This window comes from Fringilla coelebs (genome assembly GCF_963513975.1).
Source record: "Fringilla coelebs genome assembly, chromosome: Z".
Lineage (NCBI taxonomy): Eukaryota > Metazoa > Chordata > Aves > Passeriformes > Fringillidae > Fringilla > Fringilla coelebs.
Window position 1 is genome coordinate 21,066,122 of NC_140031.1, and position 13,885 is coordinate 21,080,006.

Sequence of the window (13,885 nt, forward strand, 5' to 3'; positions counted from 1 at the left end):
TTGTCCAGACCATGTTTTTGCAGAGAAATGCTGGACCAGATAGTCCTTGAGGTCTCTTCCAATCTAAGACTCTATGAAAATTCTAGGCATAGAAATGCAAAAAGATTACCACAAGGTAAGCCACAAAGTGCATTTACAAAATATCATCTCTTTGGCACTATCTCTGTGCATGTGTTCTTTTCCTAAGGTAAACATGCAATAACTGCTTTTCTTTACTGGGTAAGATATTTCACTTTTTTCATCCAATTATAGTACATGGATAAGTCTTGTCAAGATAAAGACTGCTTGTGTCTCCAAATGCTCTTTTATGAGACTGCAAATCGTGAGGTAGGAATCCAGCAAGAATATGAGAACTTAAAACATGTCTGAAGAAAGTCCTGAGAAGGAGATGTTTTGAGTTTTTAAATTACTAAACCAACACCGACACAACACTTGTTTATCTTGGGGTTTGGGGTCAGGCAGATTTCAGCAACTGAACTTCTTGTTTCCTATTAACGAAGGTCTATACAACCCCTCAGAGAAGACGAGAAACAAGCCAGAGGAGTGACAGTTCAACCTCAGGTACTATTACATTATGTGGCTTCTCACATGAATTAATTTCAGAAAAAAAAATGCTTGAAAATATTAAAATTATGAAAGCAACAAGCAATATCTGTCAATGTATGCATAATGAAAGGAACACCCCCGCTCCCTCCCCCCAAAAAAGAAACCAACATTCTGTTAGGAGAATGGACTGAAAAACAATGAACTTTTAAATGTATGTCTACACAGATATATGCATAATACATTTCCAGAATTTGTAATTATGTTTTTCATAATATACACAAAAAAGGACACTTTTACAATTTCAGATGTATGTCAAATTAAGATTTGCATCCTCATAAATATTTTAAATCAATCAGAGAAATTATGTTTCTTGCCATTCTACTAGAATTTTTTACTTTTTTTAAAATTAAAAACACTTTGGTTGGAAAAATACATAATTTTTTTTAGAGATAATGTGGTTGGCAGTAGAAAACAATTTTCTGATGAGTGCGTTCTTTCTACCACCCTTATGCTTCCAGAACTTATTAGCTAATGTTATTTTCTGCTGATCTCAATGTTTCCATTAGCAGATGCCTTTTGAATTAAGAAGTCATATATGGCTTTGGAAGTGCTTGATGAGAAATAAGTCTAGTAGGAGAGTGTGCACTGCTTCCAAAGGATTAAAATGGTAAAAAAAATAATAGACAAGAGAACTAACTCATGTCTGCTCAGAGAAATTTGCAGTGACAAAAATTACAATAATTAATAATGATCATAAATGCACATTTTTTCAAAGAATTAGTATATAAACTATTATCTTTTCCTGAATATATTGAAAGATAAAGAGGTGAAATAATATCTCTAGGTATAGATTCTCTCAGCATTACAAAATTCCTTGGTTTAAGATGAAAATTAGTATCGATTTAAAACTAAAATATTAGGAGAGTTTTTTATATTTGCAGTGCTACTGACCTGTAATTTTACTTGGAATGTAATTTATGAAATTCTTTATAATGCATATTTTTTCCTGATTTGAATTTTAAGTTATTTGAATTTATAATTTAGGTTCATAAGTTGACCCTATACATTTCTACTGTGTCCCGTCCCTTCAGGGTCCCTGTCCAATGGGCAAAGCTCTAAAATGGAACTGCAGGATTATTCTGGTAATACAGTAACTAGCAAATACCTGGTGGCAAGTTTCAAATACATTTGCACAGAGCGCATAATGAGATTGTGTAACACATTAGCACTGAATTTCACAAAGATACAAAAAGTGTAAAGAGGGGTTAAAAGTGGGTTCACGGAGGATACTTTAACTTGTGGCAGTTGATGTGATACAGATGCAACATGAGTTCCAGCAATCTTCAGGAACCCAGCTTTTGGAAACTCACAAGGTAAACCAATAGAAAAGTTATCCTTTGCCTGTCAAAAGTGTATGAATTATTCCCAAAAAAGCTGTTATAAGCCACTGCTGGAAGATAAGATAGTGGGCTAGACAGATTTTTGCTGTGATGTGGAATGATCCTTGTTCACATTGGAAGCTGAAGTGGAACTCACTCCAGGCCTTAATGCAAAGGCACTAGCTAGACACCACATCAAGACAGGATCCTAACATTTACTAGAACACACAGATGTGCAATATAGATGTGCCTTACAGGACTGTTTGCCAATTAAACACAGAATCCATACACTTTCTGAACAGGAGAAAAAGTGCATCCATTGCTGCTAAATCATAAATCAGTCAAGTTGATCACAGCAGAATAAAAATTACTTACATCAGTATTACAGGAGCGATAACGCTTCCTTTCTCCAAGACAATATTTGCCTCCACCTGAAGGCCTGGAAAAACATATTTATATGTTAGGATATGCCCTAGAACAAACACAACTGCATGAGTTATACTAATGAAGTCTTAATATTAATCCAAGTTCAAGAGATATACATTACTGAAATAAAAATAAAAATATGTTCAAGTTTTAAAATGAGATTTTAATAAGAATTATATCTTTGACATGCATTGGAGCAGATATAAAATATTATTTGGTACTTGAAAAATCATTACTCATAATAATAATGTAGCTTGCAAAAGTTCCAAACAGTACAGTTTAATTGCATTTTGAACATAATACAAAAAAAACCTGCTAGTTTTAATTATTTACTTGGTTTATAAAATTAAAATGAGAAATGTGTAAAAAACCTATATGATACTTTTTTTCAGTCATCTAATCTTACTTGAAAACCAACAAAGACTGGTTTTGTACTCAGAACCAGCAAGGACTGTATATTCTAGTTCAGAAATTTGAATCTGATTTGAGTTAATCAGTATTATATCTGAGGAAACTTCAGAGTAAGCAGATTTCTATTAGTTTAGGTAATTCACTATTAAAATCTCAAACCACTCAAGAACATTATCTAACTTCCATAGAGGTCAAATACTGAACTAACTTAGACTTATATGGACGATTAATCAGACATCAGCTCTTTGGCCTGCAACTTGATAGCAAAAAGAAAAAAAATACTTTGTGAGGCTTTCATGATAAAAAAAATTATGTATTTACAATTAAAAATTAAATATAAAATTAAATCAATACTATTTTTCATATTACAGTATTTAACCAGGAAATGTTCTCCTTAAACAACAGGGGTTTTTTCCCTATTGCAGACATACCCTCTCCCAAATGCATTTGCCTGTTAAACATTGAAAATTTAATCATAATTTTCATCATACCAACCCAAATATATGGTGGCAGAAGTTGGAAAAAAATCTTAGGATATTATTCATGCTCCAGACAAACATTTCACTAGGCTTTTTAAACACTGCTTTGGAAAAAAAATTAATTTCTTATTCTCTCACTAACACAGTCTGACTGTGTTATTGATGCACACAGATAATTTCTGCCTTTGTATCCATTGAGTAAGTGGTGATATTGGCCAGATTAGGTAGTTATTGCTAAAACAGGGGACAAACCGACCACCTTAAGTAGCAGGCATATGACATTATGGTAATTGTCTTGCAGAGTACAGTGAAAAGCTGATGGACAGCTTGGCTTGGAAAACACGGATATAAAAAACAAATAACCCAAGTGAACAGAGAGCAGGAGACAAGAAAAGGAGTGAAAAAAGACAGAGAATTAATTTTCATGAAAGAAATACAAATGACTTTCAGAAGAAGTGATTTAAAAACCAGTAGTGGCAAAGCAGATAGTCATTGTGAGAAATGACAAGAAGAGAACATGGAGTAATAGAACTATCCTGTGAAAGCCTATAGTGAAGTGAGGTAAATAGAACAGGTAAAAGCCAAAACAGAAAAGAGCAGTGATTCATTCAGCAAAGAACAACAATAGAAATAAGCATTCCTCATTTGAGACGAGATAATGACAGAGAGAGGACCACTTACCTGACAGGGCTTCTCCGGAACAGTGCTCAGGACATTGGAAAACAGATTGTAAGACAAGTACAGATAGATATAACAGATCAAGCTGTAGTGGAAAAGCTGGCCCCTCTTCAGAGAGGGCAAACACACCAATAGAGAGTAGTGGCAGGCAAAAAAGATGCTGAATCGTTTTAGGAGTCAGTAGGAAGTCACATGTGAAGTGTGGGACAAGACAGCACATAAATACATTGTATGCAATATAATATTACTACCTGCGGTTTGTATGTAAGCAGTTATATTAAAAACCTTGGAAATACTGTATTGTATTTGGGGTTTATTTTTTTAATAAGTAACTGGCAATAGTTATTTAACATCTGAGACAAGGATTAAAGGAAATCTGCCCTAAGAAATGAACCTCTCTAAGGCATAATTTAAATATATTTTGATGAACAACAAGTCGCATAAAGAAAACCATTCTGGTTGCTGCTAAATATAAATCCATCTATCTTTACAGTACACAAGATACATTAAAAATGTTAGAAGCATGTCTAGTGAACTCCTGTTTAAGCATTTCTGTCTGCTATTTTGAAGACAAATGTTGGCAAACTAGCAAAACATTTTTACAGATAACAAGTGAAACCACAGTTTTGAATAATTTCCAAATGTGTCTTTTTGTTGGCTCCGGCTTACTTTAGCTACTTACGCTGGACTGTCACAGTGTCTTATAGATGAGGAGACTCCTCCCCCGCAGGTCCTGCTGCACTCTCCCCATATTGACCATGGACCCCAACCCCCATCTACGCTCTGGGGCCAAGTGCCAAAAGGAACGCACTCTCCCTGATAACACCACTGAAAGATTTCACAAAAGAAACACAAAATTAGCTTGGAGGCTGACAGAGTTATCAGGACAGAAAAATATAAGGGTCAGACAATGACCAATTATAGGCATTAGCATTCCCTGTATAGATAACAAGAATAGTATTTTACTTTTTCTAGCCATGTTTAGACATTGGTGAGGGTGTGTGTGATTTGTTAAATGTCTCCACTCAGTCCTGAATTACAGGTCCCTAACACACACCAGAAGTATTTTTTATTTCATCAGCCTCCTTAATGTTTCACAATTAAGGAACTAAAAGTTGCTTACATTCTTTTAAACACTAAGATTCATTTCCAAGCCCAGTTTGGTAAAAGACCCTCTACTGAAGATTTACGTAGAGGCTTCATATACAGAAAATGAAAAATTCCCCTGATAACATTTTAAAGAAAGTATTTATTTTTATAAAAGAAAATCTGGAGGACATTACAATGAAGGAAGAATTTTTCTCAGTATTTCATTCACTTACGCTACAGACATAATAAAAGTAGTGCTGAAGCATTGGACATGGTAGAGAAAATAATTTTTTAATAGTGACTGGCCACTTGTTTGGGGCAGAATGGACACATATACTTCATTCAAGCAAACATTTAAACTCTGCAATATTATTATTTAAATCAGAAATACAAAATGACAGAAAATTTGCCCAAATTATTAACTATTAAAACAAGTTTATAATTTAGATCATCAGAGACCTTTTCTAAACCATTCAAAAATAATCCTGGAGCCCCCCATATTTTGATCATATTTAGGTGTCTACCATATCACTGAGAATTTGAAGCAGCTCAACTAGATACCCTTTCCTACTGCTGCAGGCTTAGATGAAAGAGCAGAGCATGGACTCAGGTCCATCATGACCTGAATCTCCACATTTTCCTCCCAAAAGCTGAGCCAGTGCTGGTTTTAAACTCCCTCAAATTTCCGTAGTATTGATAATTTCCAAAAAAAGACAGAAAACATCTGTGTCCACCCCTCATCATCAAATTGTTTTGCAATGCTGCTCATGACACAATAAGGATGGAGAATAAAGTGAGCTAGAGGAGTCCTAAAATCATATGTTTTTCTTCTCTTTACAGAGATAAATTGATAGTAGTTTTATTACTAAATGTCAAAATCTCCTTGTTACAATCTATTAGAGATGCCACAAAAGTACATTAACAGATATGCTAAAGTCAAAAGCTAAAAATTAAAATGCTTCTAAGAGTAAAAATGTAAGCAACAAATTTAATTTAAATTAAACAACATACATTACAAACATATCAAGATCCAAGCTAAGAAATGCAAAATACTCAGATTTTAACTCATAAGAATATCACAGATATAAAACTGAATAGGTAAACCATCCTAATTCTATACATGAGAACTACAGAGACAGTAGACAGGTGCAATTTACCTACTTTATTTTTCCAAAGCTGTATAAAATCTCTATAGTGAATAATATAGTGCACTGTCATGCATTGTCTTCCACATTCCCACACTGCCCCGTAAAACCTCTTTAAATGCTGCGTTTTCTCATCTACCGAACTTAAATCTGAGGGTTTAATGCTCACCTCTGTGTCTCTTCTTAATTTTCTAGTAAAAATTTATCTTTCACTAGAATCCAGTGATGCATACATTCTCTGTCACAGTAATTAAAAATTACTACGAACACAAAAGTGTTCATTACTTCTAATGGGACTGCAGAAATGTGTTTCCTCCAAGAACAACAGCAACTTCATCTCCTATAATGAGCTTAGGATTATTGAGTAATCACCATATGAAGAAAGAAGAGGAGGTGACAGCTATTTTAAAAGAACAGTTCTTCACAGAAGGTTTAGATCTGAAATATTAATTCTTCTCTAACATCGAAAGAATAATTTACCATTGTTTTAGCAGAAAGATGACAGTGATGCATTCAAATACACATAAAATATGTGAATTCTATGTGAATAAAAGCACTCTGAAATTTTTCCTTAAAAAGTAACTAATGAAAATAAAATATGATACGGTAGCTTATTTGCGATCACTTTTACGAGTATTAGCTTTACAGAATTAACACAACACTATGATTTTAGAAAAACTATACAGTAAGTACTCTAATATAGAGAAAAAATTATTTCCTATTTTGTATGAGGAAGAAAAATATTAGTGTAAATTTTGACTACTAATTTTCAATCATTGATTCTACAATTATTTTGCAAGAAAATGTAATATTCAATAATAACTTACATTTATTTTATGTTGATGTCCAATGACAAGTTAAATCATCCCACAAGGTAGCTAGATAAACTATCCTTTCAGCACCGTGTTTGCATTTTTTGCATGTTTTGCCCCTCTTTTCCATCCCTAGCATGGATGTAACCTATGATCTACAGAAAGGGTCACCTTTTTTATCACTATAAATCAAAACATGAGATGTGTTCCTCTCAGTTTTGACTTATTGTTTTATACACACAATTTCTTAATGACTATATTTTGTAAAAATCTATCAGTTAATTTAGCTTCACAACCACATCTCTGGGAATACCAGAGATAAACTTCATGCATATTTAAAATTCTTATTACAAATTAGGAGAAGTGCCCCTTTTTGAACCCAGATGATAAGTAAAACCCTTCATCAAATCATGAATATAGTAAAGCTTCAAAAGAGTACATATGTAATAGTTCCATCAGCAGCAAGAAACAATTCTATTATTTTTCCCTGCATGCAGACAACATCTGAATAACCCTTAAGGAAAACATTCTAAAAACCTTCAGGGGTAAGCAGATATCTACCATGGAAAATTTCAACCCAAAGGGTTAAAAGCTTGGCAAGTTTATAAAAACAACTGAAAGAAGGTTTTATTATAGAAGGTTAGGCTGTTTTAATTGTAGAAATCCCTACACCTTCTGCCAATAAGACGTTAATATATATTGCATCAAATTATGGTTTGGGTTTTTTGTTATACATAAAACATAGGTAAATACATAAATGAAATTAAATACTCTGAGATCTTGTTAGGTATTTAGAGCTGCAAATTTAATTTATTATATATTTGAACAGAATCTATCAAAAAAGGGCTTAACTTGGTTGGGGCCTTTAGGCATGACTGCAGTACAAATATAGCAATAATAATAATAATTAACAATAACAACAAGAACAACACCAAGAAGGTGTTACAGTGCAGTAATCTATTTATTTCACATTACTCTTTGGGAAAGCAAATTACATATTTGGAAAGAGCCATGATTTCTGATTTATTGCTACCAGGAACTATTAATTTAACGGAAGCTTTGTGAATGCAGTTTATAGACACAATTCTCCCACTGTTAACAGGCATCTTTGGTTAATAGGTTTATCTTTGTAAAATGGTATGGATTCTCTCATTTCCCTCTAAAATCTCACAATGGAACAAAATACTGGTGACTGGAAAAAGATGTTTGGCAGAGAGCAAACTGACTAAAGCTTCTTGACAAGGGAATAGATCAACAGTGTCTAAAAGGATCTCAACTTGTAGTCTCATGGTTCAAAAAACATAAATTGAGGTAAATTACTCTTTTGTCATTGAAAAGGAGGATGATTCCAAAATAAACCTAGATTGTTGATTTAAGAGCAGGGCTTCTAACATTTTCTTTTACTCTAATATAGGGTAACATTTTTGGTAAAACTGTGAATGTCTCTCTATTTTTATTGGCTAACTCTATTCTCACTATTTTTTAAAATGACTAGTTCAATAAATTTATTTAACATGATTTACCAATATTGCCAAACTCAGCATGGAAAAGCCACCAGAATCATACCAGGTCATGGGCCCTGAATGAAGCCGTCAACACGCATTAATAAACTGTGACAGCTGCCCAAAAGCTTTCATTCTTGTTGTTTAAACATCAGATTGCAAGTCTAAATGCACTGTTATCTTTGCTGAAACCAGCTCAGCTAGTATGACAAATGTCAGAGTGAGAATAGATGTTCAGAAAAAATCCAATCTGGATCACTGAATCTCATTAACAGATGCAGTCACTCTCAGACAGATACTGGAAATGGTTTAATGTAACAAGTTCTCTTCACTTTGTACAAACCTGCATAAAATATATTTATTTTGAAAAAAGGTATGTAGAATGCATTTTTTCCTCCCCAGTACATATCTTTAAAATCAATTAAAAATTTTTTTCTCTCCTTTTCAAATCTGTATAGATTTTGCCTTGTAACTGAGAAACAGTCTTCTAACATTCTTGTCTGAAAGTACTGATATACAGCGATTGTTTTAAATTCAAAATTCTCATATTCAGACAGATGTTGTAGTGATAAATGTATCTATGCAACAGTCTTTCCATACTTTTCTGTTAGGTAGAAGAGTTTATCTGACTGTACATCAAAGTCCATAAAGCCGAACAGTTATGCAAGCATAACTGAATAATAAAAAAATAATTCAAAGTCAAAATAGAAAGGTCACTGGGAAATACTGGGCTTTTATAAAACCCTTTTATGGAGTCATCCTTTTTTCTATAGGCTTGTATAGTTTGGCAGATATCTAAAAACTAAAATTCTTTTCCCTTCTAACAAAATGACATAGTTGAGGCTCTAGATTAAGTCACACATTTTCAAAGCCCATGGCAGGCCTAAAGCTGTAACAATTCTTAATGGAAGAGTGGAATAAAATCAAATAACAATCAAACTAAGAGTTTGTACAAAAAAATTACTCAAAAGATAAACAAAAGAAATAGAACATGTTTTGGGGTTGTTTTTTCATCCAGGCTCTAGAGTTTTATAGAGAGGATAAATATTTTATTAAATTACACATATAATTATAGTGAAAAAATTCTGTAGGACACTTTCCATTACGACATACATGTATTATGATAAACTACGGTTTTGTTTCAACTGTTATAATTGCTGTGAAATACTTTGATTTTCTAGTTCTTTTTTCTTGTAGACTTTGAACAATAAATTGCTTCTTCAAACAATAAAATTTTTGGTACTCACCCCTTTTTCAATGCTCCCTGTTTGGCAAAGAGTTCCTTCTGCTGCTGGAATGCTGTTGGTAACACAGCGGTTACTTTTGCTGAGGCACCAGAGCTCTCTACACACTTCCTAGGAAAGAAGGCAGAAGCAAGTTGATCAGAATAAAAGCCTAAAATTTCTTCCAATCCTCATACAGACATGTATACACAAATTTGTTTTGAACATAGACAATTAAGATGTGGTCTGCAGAGAAAAATCTAAAGATGGCTGTGATGGCAGCAATTTTGAAGGCAATGTATTTTGCCTAAGATTATTCTGCCCAAAAAAAACATTCTGGAAGCATCAAAACTAGACAATAATATGTTTTTCACACCTGCCATGCAAGTAATGTTCTATAACTGTTTTTTTTCTTGACTTGTGCTAAGACTAGGCTTAGTATATTTTAGTGTTGTTATAGAAGTAGTCTTCAGATGAGCTGTAGTGTCTCCATTAAGGCTGCTATCTGCCTCAAAATTACCTGCCAAAAAGGATACCAATAATCTTGAGATTTGAAACAACAACAATTATTTTTCTTTCCTTTATGTAAAAAGAAAGTTTTTGAGGTCAGACTAGCCACATTCCTCTTCTGCAACTCTTGTTAAAGCAGTGCATGTGTAGTTAGAGCTAACCTACATACTAAAATATTTCCTTTAGGCTTTTTACATTTGCAGCTGCTATTTCATAAATGATTTCTCCTATCCTATTTCCCCACACTGTGTTAAACTAACTGAGATTTTCAAACAATCTTTTTGTTCCTATATTTTCTCATTTGGTTTTGTTCATTTATTAATTTAAATTAAACCAGTTCTGCCGATATTGGAGATAAATTGTTAAAACTAGCAAAGGCTGAAATTCATAATGTGGGCATGATCCAAAATCAGGTGAACACCAGAAATCTTCACAATTGCTTCAGTTGCCCCTGGATTCAGCTGTGTACGCACAAAGGAATGAAGAGATGTTTGCTTTTACAGTAAATTAATTACATAATAATATTTACTGTATTACTTTGGGATCTGTGCAAAAGTTCACAACTTCCTTATACATATTTTATATTTAATTTTTTTTTAATTTGGAATATAACAAGAACTTTAAAATGATCTTATGATAATCCTTACTGTTTCATTTTATTTATCTGCTGCTTGAAATAATATTCTACAAAAAATCCTTGTATAGCTTCTACAGTGAAACTTGAAAGAAAAAGAAAGAGGAAAAGACAGTGAGAATGAATAAAGTAATTGTCCAGTCCCCTCCAGGTTCATTGTTTCTCTGAGGTAACGAATGAGTTATCTGGCACCTATACACCCTATATGATGTGTTCTATACACATCAACAGGAACAACTGTTATGTTTTACCCTGAGATTCATATTTCTTGCATGGTATACTGCATATAAAAATTGACTTATTTATACATTAATCTCTAGTGGCTGCACAACAGTTCAACAGTAGAATCTTTTCTTGAAGGATGCAGAATTATTTACAAAGTTTAAAACAGCTGGTGCCATTCTTGCAGGGATGTAAGTACAGTGTATTTAGTTTTATGATTGGCAGAAGCAACATATCTTCTCTACAGTCCACTAAAAAAATATACTATAGGAATGGTTTGAAATTAAGTGGAATGAAAACTGGTGATTCCTGGACTTTCCATCCAATTTTTGAAAATTAGGCCTAAGTTAATTAATCGCTATTTAGTGTCTGACTCCATGAAAACATAAAATTATTAAGCCTGTTTTGGGAGATATACTGCCCCTTGTAAAAGTCTACCTGTAGCTAATGCAGAACTTTTCAAATTAGTTTTCTTTCAATAAAGAAATACAAGCAGTATAAATATTTATGTAAAACTATGAGCAAATTAATTTTTTCTCCCTCAGCTGAACAATCTTCAAATTAAGATACACATAAATGAATATACCAAAAATGAAACAGAGAAGTAAGAGAAGATACATTACATAGCTTCTTGAAAAATTTACCTCAATTACAAATTTGACAACAACCAACTAAGGTGCTAAAATTCAACACTAAATCAATTTCACATCTAAATCCACCATGAATCCAAACTTCAATACAGTATGGATTTCAAAATTATGAAAATGTAAAATAAATTATTTTCAGACACAGCATGAAGTTCTCCTGTAATAATCCTGCCTTATTTACTTTAACGTTTAATTTACTTCCTCATTTTGTTGAACAAAATTGGTGTAATTTACTCCCTCATTCTTCACATGTGGTTTATATTGTTAAAAAAAAAAGAGTGAGACTGTGATAATTCTACTTGAAACCTTCTAGTTTTTAAAGATCTGACTAAGTTCAAATGTCTAAGTTAACAGCTGACTTCATGGAGTTTGCTCCAATGTTCTGAAAATCAAAACATTCAACTACATTAAGAAACAAAGATTTCAAACATTCCAATATGGACAAAAGTAAAAAATCAGGTCTCGACAGTGTCTGGAGTTTTAAAACATCTATGTTTCAGGATTATTTGAGTCCAGAATTATAATTAATTTCTGGTTTTTGCTCCAGAGTTTATGTGCAGAATCCCACTTCTGACATACCTACACAAGTATACCTTCTATATATCATGTAAGGGGAAGTAATAATTAACATCTTTACCATTTGTCTCTATAAATAAGAGAATTTGACAACTTCCTTTCAATAGGATTTTTTCTGTATATTCAGACTCCTCTGGTGCATTAGACTCTTCTAATTCACTGATCTAATACCAGCCTGACATTTTAACTCAACAGTGTGAATTAATGAATACAGCACTCCAAAACTACTTTAATCATTTGTCTGTTTATTGGAAGATTACAAGCAGTTCAACTCACCTCCCTACTTCACAAAATGCGAAAAACATTTATTCCTAAATTGATTTGAGAAGCAGTACATCAAAACTAGGTATTATTACTGACATATTCTGATAGTCCTTTTTCAGACCATAATGTCAACAGGAATTTACCTTAGTAAATCCCTAAAGACAAAATGATAGTGGTGAAAAATTATTATGGGCTTTATCCTACTATTAACATGTGAGCAGAAACCTCTACTTAAATCAGAAAGGAGTTCTGTTTGAAACAGATACACAATATCCTAAAATCACCAGAATATTTCCTCAAAGAGAAACTATTCGAAGCACCAAAAATAACACAATGTATCAATTTGTAGACATAATTTATATTAAACCCAAAAAATGAAAGGATGTTTGTAATATCTTTTAAATATAGACAAATTTAAGATATTGTTTACTTTTCCCTGCAGGACTGCATTTAAAAGAAAACATAGACTCTGAAGTATATTCTCCATCGCCGTGTACATGAAATGAAAAACAACATTAAAAGTAATTTGAAAACAAATGAGATACCTAACAAGAAGTAAAAAATCCATCTCTGTTGTTATTTCATTAAATGAAAATGGAATTAGACCAGGTGTTCCACTGACTATGTCTTCTTTATTTTCAACTGACCTTGAAAAGTTAAACAAAGAAGTTCTGACTAAAGTTCATAAAGCTTTCTCTTCTCCAGCTCAACCCCATTAACTCTATACCTGCTACTACTTTAGTTATTGACAGGAGCTATTTCCTTACTACCACCATTATTTGCAACACCTCTAACCAATAGTTTTTAATAAGCCAGCCTTAAAAACATACAAGAAATTGCCCTGAAAAAGTCAAGCCCAAAATAGCTAATAGAAAGTATACTGTTTTTTTTTCACACACACATACAAGCACACGTGCCCACCCACACACCAACAGGTGACCCTTTCAGGGTAGTCTTTTCTTCCTTGGAAAAGGATGAAGCTAAAGTATATTTCGCCAACTTTGTATTTGTTTGAATAATTCAATGAAACTAAGAGAAAGAAGCATAATCTGAAAATTAATAAATTACTTGAAAGTTAGTCTCCAAATGTCTGGATTTAGTAATTACTAATTCGTAAAGCAAACAAGGGGAAAGTTTTAAAAATCCAGGAAACATATACTGAAGCTGAGGCCTTTCACAAGATCAAGACAAGATAGATGACAACCTGTAACGGTGTATCTTAGGGTTCCATGACTTCAGTTTGGAATTCGGATGCTTGTATTTGCAGTAAATTAAACAAAGCTGAACCCATCTAGAGAAAAAAACACAGCAAATCAAATTACCTTAATTTTGCCTAAGTATT

At 32.9% G+C, this 13,885-nt stretch overlaps 1 protein-coding gene across 1 annotated transcript in view; it reads right to left on the bottom strand.

Annotated features, from left to right (window-relative positions):
* ADAMTS6 (ADAM metallopeptidase with thrombospondin type 1 motif 6) overlaps positions 1-13,885 on the bottom strand; it is a 138,011-nt gene that overhangs the window by 35,132 nt on the left and 88,994 nt on the right. The window contains exons 12-14 of the mRNA XM_084225104.1: positions 9,715-9,822; positions 4,602-4,747; positions 2,301-2,364 (exon numbers count right to left, since the gene is read on the bottom strand). Of these exons, the coding sequence (XP_084081230.1) occupies positions 2,301-2,364; positions 4,602-4,747; positions 9,715-9,822 (318 nt within the window). The remainder of the gene's footprint in view (positions 1-2,300; positions 2,365-4,601; positions 4,748-9,714; positions 9,823-13,885) is intronic.